This window comes from Sinohyriopsis cumingii, chromosome 6 (genome assembly GCF_028554795.1).
Source record: "Sinohyriopsis cumingii isolate HCF-2022 chromosome 6, ASM2855479v2, whole genome shotgun sequence".
In the NCBI taxonomy this organism is placed as follows: Eukaryota; Metazoa; Mollusca; class Bivalvia; order Unionida; family Unionidae; genus Sinohyriopsis; species Sinohyriopsis cumingii.
This window is the reverse complement of record NC_142966.1, coordinates 72,952,324-72,980,185: the sequence shown is the minus strand read 5'-3', so window position 1 is coordinate 72,980,185 and position 27,862 is coordinate 72,952,324. Positions and strand designations below refer to the sequence as shown.

Here is a 27,862-nt window from a genome sequence, read left to right as displayed (position 1 = left end):
ACTGCCAAAAGTCACATATCTTAATTTGTTCTAATCTGACAGATGCTTGCAGAGATTCCAACACGTAAGCATTATTATGAGGAATCCTTGCATTAATTTTGCAGATTATAATCAACCCACCAGGAATGGATAGTATCCTTTCTTAAAAGTAATTTCAAAACAAGTATACTGATGGATCTTCCTGAGAACCTTTACAGACCTATACAGAGTCAGAAACAATTAAGGTCTAATGAGAAAATATGAAGTGTCCACTCCTCCATTTCCAATGTCTTAAATTCCATCAACATTTTGGCAAAGATAAGCCCACATATTCTATATACATGTACCAATTCCTGATACTGGTTGTGGGGTACATTTCTCCCTACCTGTGTCTATATGTAAAACTCCTGTTCAACATTTATCCCAGTAAATCATTTTCCAGAATTTGTCCATATAATTCACAATAAAAATGAAATAATTCAGCAAAATCGAGAATGGCTGGTATCTCAGTCCTACACCTACATGTGATAAGATACGCACAAATAGTGTACAACATGGAACCATTTAAAACAGATATTTCAAGTGAGATCTGCAATCTAAACAAGCTGGTTTTGCTGTAAGTTAAAATAGCCTAATTATTCTTTGTCAGACCTCAAGTAACTTTCTTTTACAAAATAAAAAAAGGCCATAGTACAACTAACACTGAATGTCATATTTGTCAGGGTCATCATTATGGACAGAGGATGTAAAAAATGAAAAAGGAGCAGAAAAAAAAATCAGAAAAGAAAAAGATCAGGAAAGATTTTCTGTCAATATGGAAAGATGTACAGTTGTTTGATTTTGATAAGGATTACTGACTGTTCTGTTTAGATTTATAAAAAAGTTTATAATCATTTTCTGATTTTGTTCTTATATTTTCTTGCCTTTTATATTTAATAGTTACACAAAAAATTTGGTTTGTATTTATTTATTGTCAAATTATAACAAAATCATAATTTTTGTTTTTCAGTAAATTCTCATCAAATACGTATTCACTTATATCTGGTTTTAAGCTTTTGCATTTATGCTTAATGCATACCTGTGGAACATTGTTATTGCCAAAGATACCCTTCAATACCACTATGGATCGGCCAACAATCACATCATCGCTGACATTCTCCATTATAGCTGCAGCCTCTCCTGCCACAAGAGCCAGAAGAACTGGGGCCTTGTACAGGTTCCAGAAGAGAAAGAGCTCCCCTCGACTTGCTGTGGTACTCCCGACATGTCCAAACAGATTGGCATTGGGATCCCAGAACACTCGGTCAAAACAAAGAACCACCTAAAATAACATATATGTCTTGTCAAAAGATGATGAGAATTTTATTCATAACCATCATATTTTAGGCTAAAAATATAATCAAGACAGACAGATGCTCCAATGAAGTACCTGAAATGACTTACAAACTTAACCAAGATGGATCGACAGGCAGAAAGATGGCAACGCTACATACTCATAACACTGTCATGATGAGAAAACAAAATTTTTTTAAAAAAACCATAAAGAACCAGACATTTTTGAGAATGTGTTTAGCCATCATTTTAAAAAGCAATGTCCCATCAAATTAGCAATAAATGGCGTTCTTAAAAAATCAAAATTGTCATACTTTCTTAAAGCTAAGATGCTTCTGCTAAACTTATGATAAGCTGTGAAATAAGGTTAGCTACTAGTCTACAACAGTGTTTTCTCCTACAAAGTTTAAGTGACATTAAATATCTGCAAGAAAATTGTATGCAATTTTAGTCTGAACTATTTTACTGATAAGCAGAAGGGACAGTGTGATGGGCAACGAGAAATACTGATAAATGACCTTGACCTTAAATACAGAACCAACATGGTACATAACACACCCTCTAACGATGGTGCAGAAACTTGTAAAGTTTAATCCGTTCCTCTTAAACAGCTTTAAAATTACAGAATGGAAATGAAAGACAGACAGGCAGGCAGAAATGCTGAAACTATGTCAACCACTTTTCTTCAAAAAAGGGAGAGGCAATAAGAAAATGGAAGCCTAGCTCAAAATTGGTAACTAAGTGAAGGTATAATAATGCGAAACTGTTATCTTTCAGATTTCCCTTTTTCCTTGTTACAAATTATTAAAACCTATTATCCTTTATGAACTTTCCTATGGTTAATATTCTGAAAGACAAAATGAAACTATCACATGGCACCAAAGTTCACCAACACCTAATAATTCTGAAACATAATTTTGTATCTGTCAATGCTAACAATGACCAATACTGAGTGAGGATGAAGACAAATGGCTGAAACAGTTCAGTCTGTTGTTTTTTCTATCGATGCCGTACGTCTCAGAATGTATGCTGATATCCAGTTTAATGATGATACAAGCACTCACCTGAAGCATATATGATCAATGAGTGTGAAAAAGAAGTCACAGTCATCTGATTTTGGTATGGTGGTGTAACATTCATCAAGATGCATGCAAATATCTATCTCCAAGGCTGTACAAGCAAGTGTGATGGAAATTAACCTAATCATAGCAAGTGTACATTATCACACTAGAGGGAAAAGTTGAACAGTGAACTATTTTTTTGTTATAAAATAGTAATCCTCAAAATGTGACCACAATGGTGTTCCACAAACTGACCTAAATGTAAACAGTGTACATGATCACTTTTGGTGAAAAACTGAGCAGTGACCTACTTTTGGTATCCTGAGTGATGCACTTCTATTCATCGATGCACATATAAACTTTCAAGACTGTACCAGAAACTGTCTTAGAAATTGACCAGAACTTAAATTGTGTTCATTTTCTAATGCTGATACCAATGCTGACTACAGCACAAATCTTGAGTATAAGCTCTTGTGTAATTAACAGAGATAAGCTAAAAAAGAAACACAACTAATGGTGTCATGTAGCAGCCCTTAGGGCATCCCCAAAAACTCTTCTGAGGCTCTTCTTTCCCAACATGCATTATTTTTTTTACACTTTATTTACTTAGAAATGCAACGGATCAATTCAAAATAAGGAGCACTATTAAAAGCTTCATTTGTAAAGTATATGGGTATAAAAATCAGAATTGTTATTTTTTTCCAACTGAGTGACGTTCATGTAATACTGACCTTGTTAAGATTACCAAATCCCATTCTCTGAATGGCTGCAGACTTCCAATCTGGCAATGGGGGATTAAACTGAACTGAGTTTAAACCTCCTCCCCTGATACATTCCTTCAGCACACCAAGAGGCAGGGTGCACAACACAGCATCTCCTTTCAACGTCAGTGGGTTGCTGTTATTCTTGGAATTTGTGGTCAAAATCTCAACTCCTATGGAAAAATTACAAACATACATACACTGAAAAGTACAATTTTACAAAAGATTGTAAAATCATTTATTGTCAAGGGGGATTATTACTTGTGATCTTACTAAAAAATTCATTTTGTGGGCACTTGCATTAATCAGTTATATTAAAAATTAGTGAGCTTGTGCTAACAATCAATGAAGAATCCATGTTACCATCCGACAAAGTGTATACGATCCTAACATTTAATTCAGTTTATGCTGTTCCAAATACATTATCTGTGCATATTTTAAAAATTATAAGTAAATTATTTTTAGAATGATCTACAAGTATATTTGATTCTTGCATGTTGAGTGATGGAAACATATTAATGCTTTGCTAAGATGGGGTATTTAATCTTGAAGGGATTTTGAAAACACAGGTTTGGCAGAATATGAATACATTGGACCATTTTAATTATAACACATCAAGAATGCTTTAGTACAGAGTAATCTTTTCAAGTAACATTTATCTAACATCTATATGGGTGTTTTAGTGAAAAAGTGTGTGTGTGTGCACTGCATCCAGGACATTACAAGAAATGGAAACTACCACTCTTGACCACCCATCACCAAAAAGGGGCAGAGTACCACAGTTTACTGGGGTAGAGGGGCTTACTTATCAAATTAGAACTAGTTTCACTAACGTACTATTTAATGGTGGTCACGAGTAACTAGCCTTCTTTTACGTCTCCCTCTCCCATGTCAATGTATATGTCCTGAAATTTACCTAATCCTCAACTGTAAATGGGTTTTTCTTTCTTGATTTCATACACAGATCACCTGCCATACCACCTTTATAGTAAAATTTCAACACTGAAAATGTATTGATCCATGCAAATTGTAACTTTGGTTTTACTTTCATTACTTGTTCGGCAATCCTCCACTTATTCCCCAGTAAGGTCAACTTTATCTTCACATCTTGTTCCATGTTCATATGCTTCAGTCTTCACCTCGCTATTTCAAGTTCAACCAAAGCATTTTTGGGCTTGTACTTTTGTACCAGGCACCGACAATATCAAGAGGACATTTATATCCTCCCTGCTGTCAGTATCCACCCGAAAATAATCAGTTATCTTCTTCGTTTAATGAGTAATTATTTAATTAATGAGGTTTATGTTCTGGGGTTTAACACCATTTTTTCAGCGCATGATCAGCTATATATGGCAGCCAATATAACTGCTGGTAAAAGAAACTGGGAAAAACCTTAGTAACAACACCCTAAGTACAGGAAGCTACCAGCAAGCTTTCTTACATAACCACATTGGCCAAGCCCAAGACTTGAACCCAAGTGGCCAGAGATGAGATGGCAGTGAAGAGTAAAAGGCAAGTGCTTTAGACCATTCGGCCCCCGCCCCCTGGGGCCTCATTTAATGAGTTACAACACATAATAAGTGCTAAGTACAAACAACCACCAGTATGTCCCAGATGTTGTAGCAATATCAATACTAATCTAAAAACAGTTACATATGCATTAACTACCATTACATTGAACAGTTACATATGCATTAACTACCATTACATCGAACAGTTACATATGCATTAACTACCATTACATCGAACAGTTACATATGCATTAACTACCATTACATGCATAAATTTGATTTCTTTTCCATGTCTTCTCCTTTAAAATGCATTCTAGAGTTGCACAAGGAATGGGGGATGCCCATGATTTTACAGGCTGGATGCAACACTATACTGTACTGATTTGAAAGGTTTTCTTGGTTTTCCTTCTATCTTTGTTTCTCTCATAATCATAATTTCATGGGTTGAAGTTACCTATGAGCATTAAGAAAACAACAAAATGTTATAATTTCACAGTATAATACACTGACAACTGTTTCACTTTCTCCAAAAACATTAAAATATTATTTTAACTATTTTTCAAGAACCAAAAGAAATGGCAGTTTCTCCTTCATAGCATTCAACTGCTAACACGAACTGAAAAATTACTGCTTTAAATTCATTTTACATGTTAATAAACAAACTTGTAAATGTTTTTGCTTTTTCCTTAAATAATTTAATTTATGGACCCCCTAAAATTCATTGCAACTGGAGTATTTTCTTTAGCAACAAGCCTTGAAATAGGGCATACCTGAATTGGTGTATTTGATCTGCCTGACAGCTGTGTTAAGCTTTATGTCCAGTCCTTCAGAAAGTGCTACAGGCACACAAGAGTAGCCATTTCTCACTGCAGTGATATATATTAATCATTATTACATAATATTTATATCAATTACTGTCATAACAACATCAACTGTGGTATGCCACCTAGAAATGTGGTATAATGAAGTAATGTGGTATATGGGTGTACACCACTAGAAATGAGGTATAATGTGCTTCGACATCTAGCAATGTGGTACAACTATCAATGTGGTATAACATATCAGTGTGGCATAATGTGGTATAACATCTAACAAACATCTAAGCAGAGCAATGGAATGAAATGCATGATATTGAGACATCAGTCATGATACAGATACTGGGCACAAACCTTTGTATACAATAAAATATAATTCTGTGTCATGAAATGCATGATATTGAGACATCAGTCATGATACAGATACTGGGCACAAACCTTTGCATACAATAAAATATAATTCTGTGTCATGAAATGCATGATACTGAGACATCAGTCATGATATAGACACTGGGCACAAACCTTTGTATACAATAAAATATAATTCTGTGTCATGAAATGCATGATATTGAGACATCAGTCATGATACAGATACTGGGCACAAACCTTTGCATACAATAAAATATAATTCTGTGTCATGAAATGCATGATACTGAGACATCAGTCATGATATAGACACTGGGCACAAACCTTTGCATACAATAAAATATAATTCTGTGTCATGAAATGCATGATACTGAGACATCAGTCATGATATAGACACTGGGCACAAACCTTTGTATACAATAAAATATAATTCTGTGTCATGAAATGCATGATACTGAGACATCAGTCATGATACAGATACTGGGCACAAACCTTTGTATACAACAAAAGAATTCTATGGAAGATTAAAATGTTAAATAGTGTGTGAATGATGACAGAAGTTAAACATGCACATGTTTATTTCCCAAAAAATAAAGATTTATTTAGCCCTCTGCAAAATCTATTTTAAATCTGTCCAGTGGTTACAAAATTACCATATACTCGATCTACCTGTAAGATGACTTCCCGAAAATTCAAAATCTATTTTAAATCTGTCCAGTGGTTACAAAATTACTATATACTCAATCTACCTGTAAGATGACTTCCTGAAAATTCAAAATCTATTTTAAATCTGTCCAGTGGTTACAAAATTACTATATACTCAATCTACCTGTAAGATGACTTCCTGAAAATTCAAAATCATCATCCTGATCCCAGTGTTTCAGAGATAACTGGGTCAATGGGGTGGCATTGGCAAATTCCAAGTTGGCAAAATGCCAATCCAAAATTTGTCGGTCTCTTGAAGACAGGTACACATCACTGAAATTATAAAACAAAAGCCGATTAAAAAGGTATCCTTCTCCTTAAAATTAATTTTATATTTTTCTATAACAGGTTCCATATTCAAATAATATCTTCTATCTAAAACTGATTTGAACATGTACTAACAATTTGACAGAAATCCAACTATCATGCGGACATCAGAAAGTTGTACTTTAGTAAACAACTTCACACCTGAGATTAATATCCCCTTATTAAAATGGTATGTGAAACCCCTTTTGTATCTATTCCATCAGTGGAGTAACTAATTTTTAAAACCTATTTCTTTAGGCTAAAATCCTATCGATGTATGACAAAATCCTCCCTACCATGACTCTATGCTTAAATCCCTTAATGCAATATGGTGCAAATAATAAATTAGAACATTTATCATGACATGTACATCAGATAATTAATCTATGTCAATGTAGTAAATTCTGCAGTATTATGACAAAACATTTTCATCAATGACTGACCCTTTCTATTGTATACAAAACAATTTAGCATCTTAAATAGTCAAACCTGTCCTAATGGTCACCTTTACTCAGTGATCACCTTTTCACAACAGCCATTCTAATCCCCCCAAATATTATACATAAATGTCCTGTAAGAGTAACCTTCCATGAGCAGTAGCCAGGGGTTTCCTAAACAAACAATGGTTTCTTCCTGATTTAAGGGGTTACTGGCATGTATCTATCACCATTGCTCAGTCTAAGCCAACTAAATTTTTCTTCACAAGAAAGGCATTGTTTAGATAAAGGAATATCATGCAAATCATTGTGAAAATATTTATTATCTCCATTGTACTACATACCACATGTGAAAATATATATTATCTCCATTGTACTACATACCACATGTGAAAATATGTATTGTCTCCATTGTACTACGTACCACATGTGAAAATATTTATTATCTCCATTGTACTACACACCCCAGTCACATTGACACTGGAACTCAAAGGTGTCAATATGTAAAATTTGAAAGTAAGGCAGTTTTTTATCATTACAGTAGGGGGTCAAAGCAATTCATTTACTTAATGGTAGAAAAAGTAGTTGTGTTATAACAGCTGAAATGAAATCACCTTTTCTGCTAGTGTGACAGATAGAGTTCAATATCTTCATCTATTTGCCAGTGACTTAAAGCTACCTATGAAGAAAAAACAATCTCTTTCAGAGGAGATATGAGTTGCATCTCTTTTCATTAGGGTCAGGGGTCATTTAATGTTTAAAACTTGTTTGTAAAGCAAGGTGAAGTTTCAGCTCATGGGTTATAAAGAATAGAGATGTACATGGCTTCATTTGATTTCCTATTCATCACAGGGTTCCCAAGTGAGCTATCTTTTGATCTCAGCTAGTTAAGCAACTGGCAATCCAGATATTTTCAAGGCATGAATAGTTGTTACCAGTATAATTTGTACAAGTTGGCCAACAAAAAAAGATTCAGTTCTCTATTTTACTGTCAAACATAAACTGTTAATCAGTAATGAAACTCCTGGTAATGGTGCATAAAACAAAGATCAGTGATTATTTTAAGTCAGTGATGATTTAATATGTAGGATTGAATGAAATGAGCAGAATACAGTAACGTAATGTTGAGCATAAATTTGTGACAGAACAAAATATATGATATGATTTTGAATAATAGTATACAAAAAAGTCATGTAATAATAATAATAATAATAATAATAATAATAAATAAATAAATAAATAACTAAATAATGATAATACTCCTCAGTGCAAAGTAGCTGTTCCAAAAACAATTTTAAAATGTGAACCTATGCACAGAGGTCACCTATTTACAAAGACCATTATTGCTTTTCCCAAGGAAGGTTGCTACTGACAGGTTTGACTGTATTAAAGTTTGAATCATGTCTTCACAAGTTAACTTCCTTAGTAAAAGAAACAAAAATTATATACCATACAAACACTTTCCTAAACAAAGTCCATTTTCTAAGTTAAGTCTAAATGCACAAAAAAAACCTGATCTGCCATCGCATAATGTGCCAGCAGATCTGGGTCTATGTTTGTGCTAAAGATTTCCCTGGAGAAATGCATGGACCCAAATATATTATCACACAATGTGCCAGCAGATCTGGGTCTATGCAGTTTGCAGTTGGAGTTGACACATAGTGAGTATAAACAGTAATTATGTTAGATTCACAATATGCATGTTCCAATGAAATAAATGCACTCATTCAGAAATGCCGTATCTATCAAGAACTTTACATGACATTCTGAAAACACAAGACAACAATCCCTACGCAAAAACATACTTAAAATCATTCTTGATAAGGCAATTTCTATATACCTACACAGATATGTAACTGACACTTCAAACTTTCGAGCCAGTTTGACTGAAAATTACAATTTTCAATACAACCCGCTTGAAAAATCCTTTGAAAGGCAAGCTGTAATATCAGTTTTGTTTTCCCCGTAAGAAAATTTTAAACTTGTAAGCCGCAAGTTGGATATTTGCATTAACATAATGAATTTGATACAGCATGAAAAATGCAGCAAATACAACAAACATCAAACTAGTCCTTATGTACTGCCTCATAAAAATTACCTCTACCTCAATTCGTGTTCTCCAGTTATGAATGTTTTTTTTAAAAAGTTTTACCTTCAAAGGCTCATAATGTATGCAATCGGGCAGAATAGTTTTTGTATCCATGACACATTTTGAGGTCCATTGTTCGATCTACATAATTCTAGAACAATGGACAGTAGTATCTTACAATTCATCCCAACTTGCATGAAATATATTAGTTCATTTTAGAAATATCGACAAATTAGGAAAATCAAATTTTATGGAATATTAGTCTACATAAGTAAACAAAAACTACGTGAAATCATGAAAGATCATGAAATCATTTTTCATTTGGCATGCATGTTAGAAAAAAGATGGAAAGAACAATGAAGAACCTACGTTGGAATTTCTTCTTTGCCAATCAGGATCCTGAAATATGGGGATAAATTTCTTAAACCCATATTGTCTTTTTGTTTATACCCACCAACCCCAAGAGAGGTACAAATGTAATCTATGTGAACAAAAGGCATAATCTGCACATGATTACAATAAACCACCCCATATACAATGACTTAACTTTTCAAAATGGACAAAATACAAGTGGATTAGTACCCAAATTCAAACCCAAACAAATTCTATACACAACACATATTTTATCTAGTCAACATGGCACATTTGCCAGTGTGACTGATCATAAAATTAACTTAAAAAATCTTGCAACGAGGATGGTGATGTCCTAAACATGAGCACTGTGTTATCACATATTCTTCTTTTACATTTCTGAAACACTCTTTATTTGTCCAACTACTATTATGAGATGCTATTAAGTTCCACAAGATCCCATCGTCTCAAACATTTCTAAGTTATTTAACATTTCTGAGCCACAGCTGACATCAATAAAGCTCACTTCGCCTGATATCTTTTGGCATCTTTTACAGTATAAACTGGTTTTTTAAACAATTCTCTTCATTTTTAAATCTGACAAGTTTTCATACTGAAGAAAAAATGTGTTTTCTGGTACATGTGTCATATAGTATACAGCTGCTATAAATAGAACATAATGTAAATGCACAATATGTATATTCCATTGAATATGCAGGCGATACAATGGAACCGTCTTTCTAGAATTTTCTCCCACTTAATGTTTGTAGATATTCTGGGGCACAAAAGGTCAAATGCAGCATTTGTTGCTGCATTTAATTTTATTTCAATATTTGAATCTAAAGCATAACCTCTACAAAGGCAAGTGTAATATATACTTCAGTGTATAACTCATAATGATTACCCCAAACCTGTAATGGTTGGCAGGTATGTTCAGTATGGTACATACAGGACAAATTATAACAATAACTGCAATTTACTGGGTTTTTTTCTATCCACTTGCCAAGGAAAGTAACCATCATATGTTCTTCAGCATACACAGTTATACCACTTGTTCACAACTAGTGTCACACCAGCTGACAATCAAACCAAAGAACTTAAAACATATGATACAAGCACACATTGGCGTAGAGAGCATACAGTTATGTTAAAAGGTATCTAGATTTTGATGATTGAGAACTGCCATTATGGACACTGTGTATTATGGAATGAATTCTATTCAGAAAGTGTTGACAATTTGAAAAGGGTCTGCCCTCTGCTCAAAAAGTAGTGGTTGTCCACTTGCCCAAGGCAAGTAAACTTCTTGTCTGGCTAGAAGTTTTGATAATTTAATAGTCCAATGGCAAGTCAAGTTTCTGTTGTCACCAATCAGTGTTTATTTATGCTCTTATAGTTAACTTGTGAAAATCTGAATGACTGGATAACATCAGAGTTCTCTCAGAGCTAACTAACTATATAAATCCCTTTGATTCAATTACTCATGTAGAGGGTTGGAACAATTAGGATTCGAGTTTTCATACTTGTGTGTTTGTGTTGGTGTTTCGGATTTTTAATCCAGCTTTAACAATTCTTCAGTCATACTGCTATGCTATCTGCAGTGTGACAGTTTATAGTGATGTCTAGCACTGGGCATCATGCCACAGATATACAGCATCATGTCCCAACCGGCCACATTATCCTGACATCAGGCCAACCAGTTCTGTTACTAACCTCTTAATGCCGAGTGCCAAGTGAGGCAGCTGCTAGTACCATTTTATCTTTTTTTGTATGTCTCAGCTGGGGTTCAAACCTGAAACCTCCCGCATCCAAGTGGACGCTCTAACCACTAGACCAATGAAGTGTTAGTAATGCTTGTCAACACTGATCACACGATTTTTCATTCCCTCCAATTTATACTGCCAGCATGACAAAATGGATGGTTTCAAGTGAAACCAGATATGTCATAACACTGGAACTTGTATTTTATTTTTAATTTGAGAACATAACTGACAATTAAACAATTTGATAATTAGCTGTGTAAGTTACATCTATTCAGTTATTAAGCTAAACACTTTTGTACATTCGTTTGTTGTTGTAGCAGGGATCAAAATTGTGCTGGTGTATATCCATGTCATGTTTCTTCCCAGACCTCTATAGATCATTTATGTTTATTGAATAAAGGGTGTCATAAGAAATACTCATTTACTTTCACAAAATCTTGAGAAAAAATGGAGAATTAATGAGACAATGAATAACATCACTAACCCTTGATTCCTAACAGTAAAATCCTAAACTGCATCATAGTTCAGGACCTAATACGTAGTTCTGATTGCTTTGCATTCTGTTTCAAAGTTTATGTCTGAGCAGACATATGTGTCAATTTCTTGCAATAAGAATTTGGTCACTCACATGTTTGTTCTAATATATAATAAATAATAATAATGATAATAATGAGGACTTTGTATAGCGCCTAATCTTTAGAAGCTCTAAGTGCTTTACAACATTAGGCAAAACCTATAACATAAAAAACATTAACAATGATATTATTACAGAAAACAAACACCATGAAATAAGAAAACATAAAAACATGCTGTAAATATTAAGTTAGGGAACATTATTAGGTCTTTAAGTTTGTTCTTGCATTTTCAGCAATTCACTTTCTGTAATGGGTGACTTGCGTGTACAATGTTAGTGGGAAGAAATATAAAATGCCTCTAGATGGTTGGTTAAATGTTTACTCATTGCATACATGTGCATGCATAATAACATAATAACCTATGGGGAGGGGGAGTGATGAAGAGGCTCAAAAAAACGTGTTCACTCCATCATCATGTATTAGTCAACTTCTGAAGAATCAGTCATTATTTTCTTGTTAACTTGTCCTGAACATTTTTAAGTAACCTTCTAAAGCAAGATTTGTACTTGTGATTTTTGAATGATTGTGATATCTAACAAATAAAAATGCTGTTAATGTACATGTATGTCTGATATGGTTTTGTGGGACGGACTAATGAAGATTCAGCAGGACTACAAAAAATTTTCTTTTTTTTAATTCTAGGCCTGTATATTTAATGACTCTTTTGCAAAGATGGCAAAAAATGAAAATGCAGTATCATAAAGTCTTACAGTGATCTCAAAAAAGATTTTCCAAAGCCCTAAAATCTTGAAAGAGAATGCATCTATTTAGGTATTTATACTATCAGGTACATTTAGGTATGTAAACTATCAGGTACATTTAGGTATGTATGCTATCAGGTACATTTAGGTATGTATACTATCAGGTAAATTTAGATATGTAAACACTTGGGTACATTTAGGTAAGTAAACTATAATGTACATTTAAGTACGTATACTATCAGGTACATTTAGGTGTGTAAACTATCAGGTACATTTAGGTGTGTAAACTATCAGGTACATTTAGGTATGTAAACTATCAGGTACATTTAGGTATGTAAACTATCAGGTACAGTTAGGTATGTATACTATCAGGTACATTTCAATATGTGAACACTTGGGTATATTTAGGTATGTAAACTATCAGGTACATTTAGGTATGTATACTATCAGGTACATTTAGGTATGTATACTGTCAGATACACCAAGAGAACAAGCTTTATGTACACCTTGACTTACAGATCAAGATTCATGTTTTCACAGGTTATGCATTTCTAAGATGATAACACTACATGTATTCATAATGGAAATGTTCAAAAAAACAACCTGTATAGTTTTATTTTGAACATAATCTGATGTGCTGCCATGAATGACAGAATACCAGTATGCCTGTATATGCATTATTTTCAATATATTGTAACAATTATGGTGCAAACGCCCAGAAAAATTAAATCTATCAGTTGAAACTTTTTAATCATAAAATTTTTAATCTCGAATTAAATATCAAAGCTTAAAAGGTTAAGCCTGAAACAAAATGGCCTTTTCAGACTTAAGATCACCATATGTACTTGCCTAAAAGCTAAGTAATCAATACAAAAAACAGCACAGACCATTATCTGCTAGTGCGTTATATGATGGCAGATCAGGGTCTATGTTGTTTGCAGGTGAACTCAAGCTATAAGTTATAAGTTGGCACCCATCTCTAAAATGATCCAGTACTATAATGATTCTGACAATCAGCAACTCTCAAAATAATATATGCTGACAAATAAATACAAAGGAAAATACATTAAAACATCTTACAGATATTTAGCCCCTAAAAAGCAGATTGGTAATAAACCAAAAATCATTCATTCTGGCAAGGATACAAAGAAAACATCTTATTACTGACTAAAATAATCGGCTTTAGCAGGGAATCACATTTTTAGTCCACGCTGACAGGATGAGCAGTTAATTCCATTTAAGGCAGTCCGCTTTTGCAAAACCAGTGCTTACTAAGCAAGTTAAAAATGACATCATCATTACATTTGACATAATCAATATGACACCTATTTAAAGAAGACATATCAAAGCACTATGAACTCTGAGCGAGATCTGACATTAAATGACATGTATGCAGCATCTTTTCTTCACCAATGAAAATGCAAAATGCAACAAAATGCATATAAGATCTTTGGAAAGACCTCAATAATTCTGTCACACTCACCAACATACTCTCTCCTCTGTGTACGTTATAAGAAGTCTATCACCTTCAACCTATGCCAATTTAATGAATGTTTAAATACTGACTACCTATTATTTCATAGGCAATTAGTGAACAGTCCATTATGTTTCAATGATTTCTATGTAACTACCCTCAGATATTCAACTAAGAGTACAGCAAGAACATACACATCACCCTATAAACTGTTTCATGACTTTGATATATTGGACCCTTAATTTTGTAAAAAGAGTAATTGTTTAAAAAGATAAACATTCAAACATTTCACAAGTAACAACCCATTAAGAGATATTGTGAACAGCAATAATGTAGGCATTCTCCAAGTCTTATTGCAATAAAGCTATAAACTATACCTGAATAGAATCTGCCCATGTGAACAACTACTATATTGAAAAGAAAGAACTGGAAGCCTTGTTCTTTTGGTAAGCACAAGATAAAAATGAAGGTACTTTGTTCTTGGAAAATATCACTGATGTTGGCCAAGAGGGGTATATAGATCTTATTTGTTCCTTGTATATTTAATGTATTAAGTCTCATATCAATTCCATGGAGCAAAAAAGAACACAAATTCAATGCAGTTAAATGTTTAAGCAAGAAGTCTGACTGAGAGATGATGAGTTATGAAAACTTCTAATCTTGCTTTTTATAAATTTATCATAAGTGAAACAAAAATTACAACTTGTAGCAGGTACTAATTAAATAAATGAACACAGGTTATGCACACTGTATCATTCTTGAAATTTTAAAATAATCTTTGCCAAAAAAATGTTAGCATCGTTGATGACAACAAATGCCTTTGCCACAACCAGAGGCTATGACAGTTCAGTGATTACCATGTTGGGCTAAGGATAGAAAGGATATGGGTTCAAATCCATCATTTGCTCATGCAGTGTCCTCAGCAAGGTAATTCACTACAATTGCCTTAGTACTGAATACTTTACTTGTGTTGCTGTGCCATAAAACATGACTACAAAATAGCACTTGCCAGAAGAAAAAACAATCACCTATGTCTCAATGGAGTATTACAAACATTTTGCATTTAGGTTAGTTCCTGACAGGGAGTGGGGAGGGGTATTCTCCAAAATGAGTCAGTCAGTCAATATAGAATGAGTTAATATACAATAAGCATATTCAAACTGAGTAAAACATTTAGGGTAGCAATGGCTACACTGGTCACCCTGGTTCCAATACCAATCATTAATCTTGTCACTCCTCAATCAGCAATTATCAATCTTCTCACTCCTCAATCAGCAATTATTAATCTTCTCACTCCTCAATCAGTAATTATTAGTCTTGTCACTCTTCAATCAGTAATTATCAACCTTGTCACTCTTCAATCAGCAATTATTAGTCTTGTCACTCTTCATTCAGCAATTATCAATCTTATTACTAGTCAATCAGCAATTATCAACCTTGTCACTCTTCAATCAGCAATTATTAGTCTTGTCACTCTTCAATCAGCAATTATCAACCTTGTCATTCTTCAATCAGCAATTATTAGTCTTGTCACTCTTCAATCAGTAATTATCAACCTTGTCACTCTTCAATCAGCAATTATTAGTCTTGTCACTCTTCAATCAGTAATTATCAACCTTGTCACTCTTCAATCAGCAATTATTAGTCTTGTCACTCTTCAATCAGCAATTATTAGTCTTGTCACTCTTCAATCAGTAATTATCAACCTTGTCACTCTTCAATCAGCAATTATTAGTCTTGTCACTCTTCAATCAGTAATTATCAACCTTGTCACTCTTCAATCAGCAATTATTAGTCTTGTCACTCTTCAATTAGCAATTATCAACCTTGTCATTCTTCAATCAGCAATTATTAGTCTTGTCACTCTTCATTCAGCAATTATCAATCTTATTACTGTTCAATCAGCAATTATTAGTCTTGTCACTCTTCATTCAGCAATTATCAATCTTATTACTGTTCAATCAGCAATTATCAACCTTGTCACTCTTCAATCAGCAATTATTAGTCTTGTCACTCTTCAATCAGCAATTATCAACCTTGTCATTCTTCAATCAGCAATTATTAGTCTTGTCACTCTTCAATCAACAATTATCAATCTTTTTACTCTTCTTTCAGCAATTATCAATCTTATTACTCTTCATTCAGCAATTAACAACCTTATCACGCTTCATTCAGCAATTATCAATCTTGTTACTCTTCATTCAGCAATTAACAATCTTGTTACTCTTCATTCAGCAATTAACAATCTTGTTACTATTCATTCAGCAATTAACAACCGTATTACCCTGAATTCAGCAATTATTAACCATATTAATTTTAATTCACCACTCTGGTGGCCTTGTGGTTAGAGCATCCGATTCTGAAGTGGGAGGTCATGGGTTTAATCCCCTGCCAAGTCCATACCAAAGACTTACACAGATAGTACTAACAGCTGCCTCGCTAGGCATTCAGTATTAAGAGGTTAGTGTTAGGACTGGTCAGTCTGGTGCCAGAATAATGTGACTGGGTGGGACATCATGCTGCATGTCTGCAGCATGATGCCCCAGTGCTAGACATCACTATAAACTGCCACACTGCAGACATCATATTGATATGACTGAAATATTGTTAAAGCTATGCTAAAAATCCTAAAAACACACACACACACACCTTTAATTCAGCAATTATCAATCTTGTCACTCTTCATTCAGCAATTAACAATCTTATCAGTTCATTCAGCAATTATCAATCTTGACACTCTTCATTCAGCAATTATCAATCTTATTACTCTTCATTCAGCAATTATCAATCTTGTCACTCTTCATTCCCCAAATATCAATCTTATTACTCTTCATTCACCAAATATCAATTTTATCACTCTTCATTTGGCAATCATCAACCTGTAATAATGTTTCTTAAAGTCAACTTTCAGGGAATAATTTGCAAACAAACAAAGAACTACCATCTTCCACAATTTAAAATCTGGGCACACATTTCACCTTTACCTTGAACTCCTGTATATTATATCTTTTAAATTGTTTTAACACACTTCCAAAAGTATAGATCTAAATTGATTATTAACTTAATAAAACATTTTTGTGCAACAAACACAAAGGGTGACCCTAAGTGATAATAATGAGGACTTTGTATAGCGCCTAATCTTTAGAAGCTCTAAGCGCTTCACAATATATATATATATATATATATATATATATATATATATATATATATATATATATATATATATAAACAGAGAGAGTAGTAGTAATATTAGTAGAAAGAAATATCTTGTCTGAAATACATGTAGCAGTTGACTATGAATCAACAAATTTTGTTTAGATCATGTTTTTTTAACGTAACTTTAACAATTTTTCAGTCATATTGCTTCGATGTCTGCAGTGTGGCAGTTTATAGTGATATCTAGCACTGAGGCATCATGCCACAGACATGCAGCATGATGTCCCACCCAGTCACATTATCCTGACACCAGGCCGACCAGTCCTAACACTAACCTCTTAATGCTGAGCACCAAGCGAGGTAGCGGTTAGTACCATTTTTGTAAGTCTTTGGTATGACTCGACCAGGGATCAAACCCATGACCTCCCGCATTTGAGGCGGACGCTCTAACCACTAGGCCACTGATCGATGACACTTCTTTGTGGAATAAGAAATAAGAATTTTTTTGAAGAAATATGCCCAGGTAATTAAAGAATCTCAAACTGTCTGTTTTAAAAGTAATTTTGCATAAATGCCTCTTTCTTCCTCCACAATAAACAATGTTTATCATGTCCAAACATGTCTTAAGTTTTTTTTTCTTCTTCAAATTTTCCTAATGTCATGGACATGAGGTAAAAAATCACTCACCTCAGTTTACAAGTGAAATAATAATAATAATAATAATGAGGACTTTGTATAGCGCCTAATCTTTAGAAGCTCTAAGCACTTTACAACATTAGACAAGACCTATAAGATAAAAAACATATAATAATATTATTACAAAAACAATAACCATGAAGTTAGAAAAACATTAAAAATATAAAAAACAAGCTGAGAATAATTCAGGTAGGAAACATTATTAGGTCTTTAAGTTTGTTCTTGCAGTGAAAATAAGTGAGTTTTGAGAGCCCTCTTGAATGTAATCACTGTGTCTTTGTGTCTAAGTTCAGTGGGCAATTCATTTTACGTTGCTGGGCCCTGGTATGCAAAAGAACGCTGTCCATATGACTTTGTTTTCATAGTGGGAATAATGAGTATACAATCATAAAAGATTAAGTTTAAAATGTGATCAAGTACTAGTCTGATAAAAAATTGCAGGTTAAAAAGGCTATCTGTCAACTAGAATAATTCAGAGCTACACAATGGATCCTGCTGACCTCCATTAAAGCAAAACCAGATTGCAGTAAAATACCCCCTTTTGGCACAACTGACAACACACAAGTTCTGTATACCAGCATTAAACAAAAACTTGATTCAATTATGGGTAAAGTACCTTGTAAAAAAACAATATTATAGCTCACATCACATCAAGAAATTATAAAACATTTACATTCCAAGGAACTCATATAATACAGCTTGTATATACACCAAAACTTCACCTTTAAATTGGAACATGTACATGCAATCTTCTTTGTGAACAAATCATTTCAAAGATAATTGTTCTGTTGAGATAGTCACCACAGTAAATGAATGTATGTCAGTATGAAGTAGTGTTTAACAGATCCTCAATATAAGTGGATATATGGTACCACTACAACGCAAAATTCAAACAAGAGATATTTGAAGGGACTGGTGGTTTACTTGGCTATGAATTTCCTGGAATTCCATGTCAGTGTCACTTTTCATTCAAGAGAAGTAGAAGAAGAAAAAACATGATTTCAAGATGGCCACATACTCAATGTCAGAATCAACACCATTTTCATTCAGGATCAACAAAATGTAGGAGAAAACCATTCTGATATGAGGATTCGTTCAGGAGTAGTGATGACAAGATTTTCCAGATGCCTACTGTGGCAGCCATATAAGATATCAGACCTTTTCCATTTAGGACTAAGTACACATCACAAGAAGTCTTCTTGTGAAACATCAAGTCAGTATGACTTTCCATTCAGGGGTAGTGATTACAAGATTTTGGACCTTACATCAGCACCATTTCCATTTAGGACCAAACAGGATGTCAGATCAGCACAATTTTCATTTAAGACCAATTCATCATAAAAAGTCTTTTAGTGAAAAACCCAAGCTGACATGACCATCCAGGAAGGAGGAATAGTTATAAGATTTTCCAGAACGCTGCAGTGGCAGTCATACAGTATGTCAGATTGGCATTATTTTCATTTAGGACCAGCTAGACATCATTCAAGTCTTGTAGTGAAAACCAATGTTGATATGACCATTCAGTCAGAAGCAGCGAGAACAAGATTTTACAGATGACTGCCATACTGGCCAAACTGGACATCAAAGTAGTCCAGTTTTCACCTGGGACCAACAAGACATCATAAGTATGTCTGTGAAAACACCATGTTGAAATGACCATCCAATAAGGAGTAGCAATAACAAGATTGTCAACATAGCCACTGAGGCAGTCATATTGGATATCTAAGCAACACTTTTCGTTCAGGGCTAGTTAGACCATGGCATAAATGCATACATACAATTTTACGAGAATCCTCCAAGTAGTTCAGGAGAGGTAGCTGTAACAAATTTGCCTGGACAACAGATGAAAGACCAACCCCTATGCTTTTCTGGCTTATGACCAGTAGAGCTAAAATTCTTAAAAGGGAGCTTTGCACAAAAACCTAAGATAAAAGTTTTCAAGTAAATGTAAACAAGGAGTACAAGATAGAATATAAAGCATAAAGATGCATAAATTCTTTAAAAAGCATATAATAAATATTATAGATACCACATACATTATCCTTAAAACATCTTGTCAAAATTCATTACACAAACTGCATTCCATCAAAAAGTCAAAGATTTTCTTGGATGGTATATTATTATACAATTTCTCTGACTTCACATCAAAATACTGTTGTTTAACAGAGTGGAAAGTCAACATATTCAACAAGTATGTGTTCCTATGTCAGTTGATACTGGCAGAGGATGAATTCCAACTGATGTTCACCCTTCAAGATATTTACACAAGTCAGGTGTCCAACATGCAACTGCTACAATACCACCTCATGTCTGCGATTTATTCTATTTTAGGGATGCCACTCTCCAAAAGTGGGTCTGATGTTCTGAAGTTTGCTTGTGGGGTTTTCTTTCCACACAGTTTGCCATGTATGAAAAACATGTTGGCTGATTTAAAGTCAGTATATGGGATCTTTCTTTCAAAAACGAGTTACTGCATAGCAAACTGTTGCTGCTTTATCTGCTGTTTATATCATGTGGACTTGGCAGCCAACAGTACACTATACTTTTTCCGGATTGTTTGAGCAAATCATGTTTCGGTAGCATCTGGTTCATTAATTGGTTGTCAGATTTAAGGTTTTATACAACTTTCTGTGTAGGAAAGGAATTGAAAGAAATAATGAAATTTATTTTTCAGATATTATTCTGGTTAAATGAACTGAGTATGGCTGTAATTTCTGCAGTAAAATTTGAAGCTTTATCCAGTAGAGCAGCTCAAGATGGTAATATGGCAGCTCCAACCTTGTCTCCATCTTTCAAACTGTCTGTATACAGGGATATATGGCTATGACAGGAAGCTCTGATTTGACTGAATATGTATGTAGTAGTGCTTTATGGGATATCAGCATTATAATGTCTACATGGTACCAACAAAACGTAAGTGTTAAAAATAAAATGTAAAAATGAACTGAACAAAACATTGGAAGATAAACCTTTTAAATTAATGTAAACAATCAAGTACAGGATAAAATATAATGCATAAATATGTAAGAGTTCTGTAAAATGTATATTGTTATGTATATCTATAATGTGTTTAATTTTTGTCCATGTTTGAGGGTTGTGACAACCTGAACTTTTTCATAAAAAGTGAAGTTTACTTTAATACGAGTTCAAGACCTGACCTAGTTTATAAGTTAGTGGGTTTTATGTAGGAAATCTATTACGTCACAGGTGAAATGGGATTTATATATAAAGCAGTTTGGTAAATAAATATTCATTCCTATTTTATGATTAGTCTGTGTAATCACTTAGAGTTGTATTCAGATATAATCTGAGAAGAATTATTTAATTAAATTATTCATTGGAATTACAAAGTGCTCATTGACTATTTGGACTAAAACACTACTTTAGGATTATTGAGGACTCATTCAAAGATAGTCTTGATTATTTCATTGTGATACATTAAGATATTCAAGACTTCACTTGGAACTCATTTGGACTTGTAATAGGACAATTAGGATTATTTGGGATTTAGTCAATTATACTGTGTCTCTTAAATTTCATTATAACTTAGAGGAATAAATTGTTTGTTAATTTTACTTAAATTATTTGCTTCACATCCTTTCTGTTACATATTTTAAAACCTAGAGAAGCATATAAAATAAAAGATAACGGTAATAAACGTAAAATCCTTAAAAGATATGTAGAGCTACTGCTGTTCTTTACCTATAGTCCATCTTTAGTACCAAAAAAACATTGTAGGTTATACTGAGTTGGAAGAAAAAATTGGGGAAAATAATGCCCATATTCATTAGATATTTAGTCTGAAGCCCACCACCCCTCCACTCTCAAATGTACTCAAGACCCCCCAAACCCAAAATGCAATTTACTTGTTGTTGTAATGGGGTTTAACACCATTTTTCAGCACAAGATAGGCTATACATCAGGCCAGTATTAATGGTGGAGGAAGAACCCGGGGAAAACCCAGGAAAGGACCACCACCAACCCACGAGAAGCTACCAGCAGGCGTTCTCAAATACCCACATCAGCCGAGCCCAAGACTCGAACACATGCAGACAGAGGTGAGATGGCAGTGATCCGTAACAGTGAGCACTTTAGACCACTCAGCCACTCAGGGCCCCCTCATTTACTTGTAACTAAATTTAAATCACTCGGTTCACATTGTTTTCAATGAGGATTGGCAGTAATCTGAGTGGGTTGGTGGGATGGTCATTAAATACAGAAGTGACAAAGAAAAAAAGAGAATTTATAACTTAATTACCATTGACCAATATTCAAATTGTATCTGAATTCATGCAACAAATATTCATAAAGGAAAATTTAGTGTTTTTTTTCCAGCTCACCATTTGATGAATACTTCTGGTGAAGAAAAAATGTTTTCAACCATTTTTTGCAGACTCCCATTGTTCTCAAGGTGTTATACCCCAAAGAGATACCAAAAATGTCACCCTGTTTATTTCCAGATAAGTTGGCTAAAGAGTAACTTTACTTAAATACTCTTTATTTAAATTCGACTGTTAGAACTATTCCATAAAGACTGCCAGGTGACAAACCAGTGTGAACTTGCAGCATGCATTAAACTTAGCTGCACTTTTCTAAGGCTGTAATACCTGGCAGCCAACATATTTTAGGTGGAGGAAGAACCTGAGGAAGAACCACAAACCCATAGGAAAGTACTGGCAGGCTTTCCCACATACCAATATTAGCTGGGCCAAAACCTGAACTCATGCTGACAGAGGTGAAATGTCAGTGGTCTGTAAAGATCACTTGGCCAACCAGGGCACCCTGAGTCAAAACAAAATCTCATCTTATCAACTTCCGATCTGTATTTAATGTAGTGTTCATTTTTCCTAAACTGAATTTAAACTTAGTTTTGTAAATAAATATTCAGAAAAAACTGTTTATACAACACAAATTTAAATGAAAATATTTAAACCTGTGATGTTCTTTTAAAAAAAATAAAAACACCATGCGCTTCCATGTACAACCTGTCTAATACCCAACAATATTTTAATCCTTTTAATTTTTTTGACATTTTTAACATTATGGATAAAATTCATATGAAACTGCATTGGATATTATAATATTTTATACTGTTGAAAATTTTAATAAAATGCTAAATATTTTCAGACACGTTCATGCACAAAGATGGCAGATTCACAGAATACAATAAAACTGTTTACAGCATACTTTTATTTCAAAGCCCTTTTTTCATATAATAAAGGGAAATAATGCCATTTAAACTCAAGTCAAATTATTTTCAACCCAAAAAAATTACCAATAACTAAGATAATGCTGGAAAAAATGTTCCGATCTTAAATAATGCATAAGATATTTAACAGAAACAGTTGTACCAAAGAGTTTCCATGGATTTGGTTGTGTCAAAGGACAAGTGGCACAAAAAAAAAATCAGTGGCCATATTGTTTCAATTCCAGACACAGACCTGGGAATGTAACTGGAACTGCTGCAAAACTGGGTGACTTATTCTAACAACCATCTATGATCTAAATCACATGAATTATTCACACGTATTTTCAAATTTTACCTTGGTGGGTTTGATTCTAGCTCATGTAACTTCTCCTCAATCTCCTTTTGTTGTGCAACCAACTGGTCATATTCCTAAATACAACAAAGTTAAATTAATAAATGAATGTTGCAGCCTTTAACGATGAATGCGGTTTTAATTTTGATCATGATGAGAATTTTATAGTGTTAATGTAATATTATAAAATCTTCTAAACGTGTTGAATTACACAATATCCACTGTTCATAATTTCATATAAAATATACATTCATAAAAGATCTTCTAAAAATTATTATGCAACTTCAGGATGATCAATTAAATAGATGAAATCTTTGAGTCCCCATGCCGGCTCTTCCAGAAGAAGAAAAAAAACAAGTATAGAGGAGTTTTTGTGAGGAACAATTTAGACAGAATGTAAGTGCTATGTGGTGACCAGTCAAGTTAAAATTTGGCTTGTGGCATTCCAAACTCCCATTCCTTATTCCAGGAACAGCATTTAGTGTACACAATTTATGCTTTATTCAGATGATAAAGCAAAAATGCTGACCCTATCATGTACCAAATTACAGTATAGTAATAATTTCTACAAGCTACCAATTGATATACAAATCGGGATTAAGATAGCCCCAAGCTGATAGAAAATTAATTATTACTGTGTAAGAATGTTATGATCTGTACGCTGTACATTTCTTAACCTGACTGAATTAGTTTTACTTGTTAGTCAGTTTGGCTAATGTTTTGAGTTGTATCAGAGAATAAGGGACATCTAATGCCAAAAAAATAAATAAATTGGGAACCATGATGAAACTGTGTTATATCAAAATATACATTATAATTAAGCACACTAAAAGTGTTGTTCCCCTGTATAGTGTCTGTTTTCCCTCCAAGGAAACTTTTGTGTCATCTTACTAACCACAGTACAACCAATGAATTCAAATGAGTCAATTAGGTACTAACTTAAATACTTACTTTACATGCAGCTCTGAGGTCCCTTTCTTTGCTCTTCACAAGAAATTCAGCCGTAATGTCACGTGGTGGTTTGACTTCTGAAGCCTCCTTCCACTGCCTGTGTAGTTCTTCAATTTTGTCCTTTAGACTCAACAACTGTTGACAACAGTAAAAAAAAATGTCTCCAGAATAGCAGCATGCTACAACATTTTCAGTGTTACTAGTAACCCACCCCAGCTTTTATTATAGGTTCTTTCTTACCCCAAGTGCAAGCCATCTACATAGAATGGTAACTGAATGGTAATTGTGTGGAAACAAACTTGGCAACAGACTAATGGACAACATTGTTAACTTAATAAACTCTGTCTTGTGGCAAGCAGATAAAAATGAATAAGCAAGCTTCCATATTCATGTAATAACATTACTATCAGGTTTAGATGTTTTTGTTTCATCAATCAATATAAATGGCCACACATAAAAGAATGCTAAAGTTCACAGAAAATCCAACTCTAGTCATTAATCAAATATATATATATATATATATATATATATATATATATATATATATATATATATATATATATATATATATATATATTGCCAATGCTTACATTATTTTGGTTCTTCTTCAGCTTTTCCTGCAGATCTATTAAATTTTTTTGATGTTCGCACTGTTTCTCCTTTACATGCTTCTCTTGCAACCTGTGGAAAAATATAAATGTGTCAAATTTAAATGTTAGTACTTTTTGACAGAATACAGTCATAGGTTCATTAGCTGACACAAGCCAACATAAGCTACACCATGTGGGGACAAGAATTTCCAACTCAGAAATCAGTACTAAAACAAAGCCATTACGCTTATATTTAAACATGAATTCCCAAAAATGCTTTGTCTTACTTTCTAACTGGTGATATGATACACGTGGGACAATAAATCCAAGCAAACCAAAGTATCCAATTTTAGGCATACAGTAATATGATACCAAAACTTTCTGCTGAATACATCAACTTATGTATAAGATGGTTTCAGATGACTGGGTAGAAGCACATCAACAAACACTAGCGATGATTATATTCATACAGTCAGCTTAGATACGTTTTTCGATGTGGATGCTGTATTTAACTTAAATGTTATTTTGTATTTTTTTAAGTCCTCTTCCTCTGCCTGGCAAAACATGTCTATTTCCCTGTTTTGGGGTAATACAATTATTTGGACAACATGATCTCTGAATATTTCATGAAGAACTGTCAAATGTTTGACATGCCGTATCAAAGACTTAAACGCTACTGCAACTTTAACATGGGCTTACATGCCAGTAAAATTGACTGTATACAGGTTGGTCAAAAATATGCCAGGGAACTTTTGAGCATTTGCTGGGGGAAAAAAGCATCTTTTTCAACTGTATAAAACTGTGCAGCAGAAGGGAGATTTGTCTATGGCTAGAGCATCAACATTAAATTACCTGAAAATAAGCACGATGCAACATGTGATCTAAATATGGCAGACATTGTAGTAAACAAGAGGCATCAGGCTGAATTGTCTGTTGCCACTTTGACACAATCTTTGGAAGTGAGTAGCATGTCACTGAGAGCCAAGTGTCATTAAGTCAGGCTGCTAAAGATATTTATCAACTGAATAGTTACTTCAGCATTCCATCAGTCTTTTCAAGTGTCATTAAGTCAGGCTGCTAAAGATATTTATCAACTAAATGGTGATTTCAGCATTCTATCAGTCTTTCCAAGTGCAGGAATTCCCGCATACACATAAATCTGTCTCGAATATCAAATATTTGGTGCCCTTAAACAAATTCCTGCTTGTGATAATTGTACATAGCAACATGAACAAAAAGAATCTTCTGCCAGTGGACACTGTACATAGCAATGTGGACAAATTTCAAACTCCTGCTGGAGGATGATGTACATAGCAATGTGGACAAATTTCAAACTCCTGCTGGAGGATGATGTACATAGCAATGTGGACAACTTACAAACTCCTGCTGAAGGACAATGTACATAGCAATATGGACAAATTACAAACTCCTGCTGGTGGATGATGACATAGCAATATGGACAAATTTCAAACTCCTGCTGGAGGATGATGACATAGTAATGTGGACAAATTATAAACTCCTGCTGGAGGATGATGTACATAGCAATATGGACAAATTTCAAACTCCTGCTGAAGGATGATGTACATAGCAATATGGACAAATTATAAACTCCTGCTGGAGGATGATGACATAGTAATGTGGACAAATTTCAAACTCCTGCTGGAGGATGATGTACATAGCAATATGGACAAATTACAAACTCCTGCTGGTGGATGATGACATAGCAATATGGACAAATTACAAACTCCTGCTGGTGGATGATGACATAGCAATATGGACAAATTACAAACTCCTGCTGGAGGATGATGTACATAGCAATATGGACAAATTACAAACTCCTGCTGGTGGATGATGACATAGCAATATGGACAAATTACAAACTCCTGCTGGTGGACACTGTACATAGTAATGTGGACAAATTACAAACTCCTGCTGGAGGATGATGACATAGCAATATGGACAAATTACAAACTCCTGCTGGTGGATGATGACATAGCAATATGGACAAATTACAAACTCCTGCTGGTGGACACTGTACATAGTAATGTGGACAAATTACAAACTCCTGCTGGAGGATGATGACATAGCAATATCAACAAATTACAAACTCCTGCTAGTGGATAATGACATAGCAATATGGACAAATTACAAACTCCTGCTAGTGGATGATGACATAGCAATATGGACAAATTACAAACTCCTGCTAGTGGATGATGACATAGCAATATGGACAAATTACAAACTCCTGCTGGAGGATGATGTACATAGCAATATGGACAAATTACAAACTCCTGCTGGTGGACACTGTACATAGTGATGTGGACAAATTTCAAACTCCTGCTGGTGGATAATGACATAGCAATATGGACAAATTACAAACTCCTGCTAGTGGATGATGTACATAGCAATATGGACAAATTACAAACTCCTGCTGGTGGATGATGACATAGTAATGTGGACAAATTACAAACTCCTGCTGGAGGATGATGTACATAGCAATATGGACAAATTATAAACTCCTGCTGGAGGATGATGACATAGTAATGTGGACAAATTTCAAACTCCTGCTGGAGGATGATGTACATAGCAATATGGACAAATTACAAACTCCTGCTGGTGGATGATGACATAGCAATATGGACAAAT

At 34.0% G+C, this 27,862-nt stretch overlaps 1 protein-coding gene across 3 annotated transcripts in view; it reads right to left on the bottom strand.

Annotated features, from left to right (window-relative positions):
• Positions 1-27,862, bottom strand: part of LOC149797201 (lysine-specific histone demethylase 1A-like) — a 69,894-nt gene that overhangs the window by 6,156 nt on the left and 35,876 nt on the right. For all 3 annotated transcript variants that reach the window (XM_089961883.1, XM_089961881.1, XM_089961882.1), the window contains exons 11-17: positions 25,217-25,307; positions 24,627-24,761; positions 23,679-23,752; positions 6,655-6,803; positions 5,415-5,510; positions 3,104-3,306; positions 1,058-1,300 (exon numbers count right to left, since the gene is read on the bottom strand). In XM_089961883.1, the coding sequence (XP_089818009.1) occupies positions 1,058-1,300; positions 3,104-3,306; positions 5,415-5,510; positions 6,655-6,803; positions 23,679-23,752; positions 24,627-24,761; positions 25,217-25,307 (991 nt within the window). The remainder of the gene's footprint in view (positions 1-1,057; positions 1,301-3,103; positions 3,307-5,414; positions 5,511-6,654; positions 6,804-23,678; positions 23,753-24,626; positions 24,762-25,216; positions 25,308-27,862) is intronic.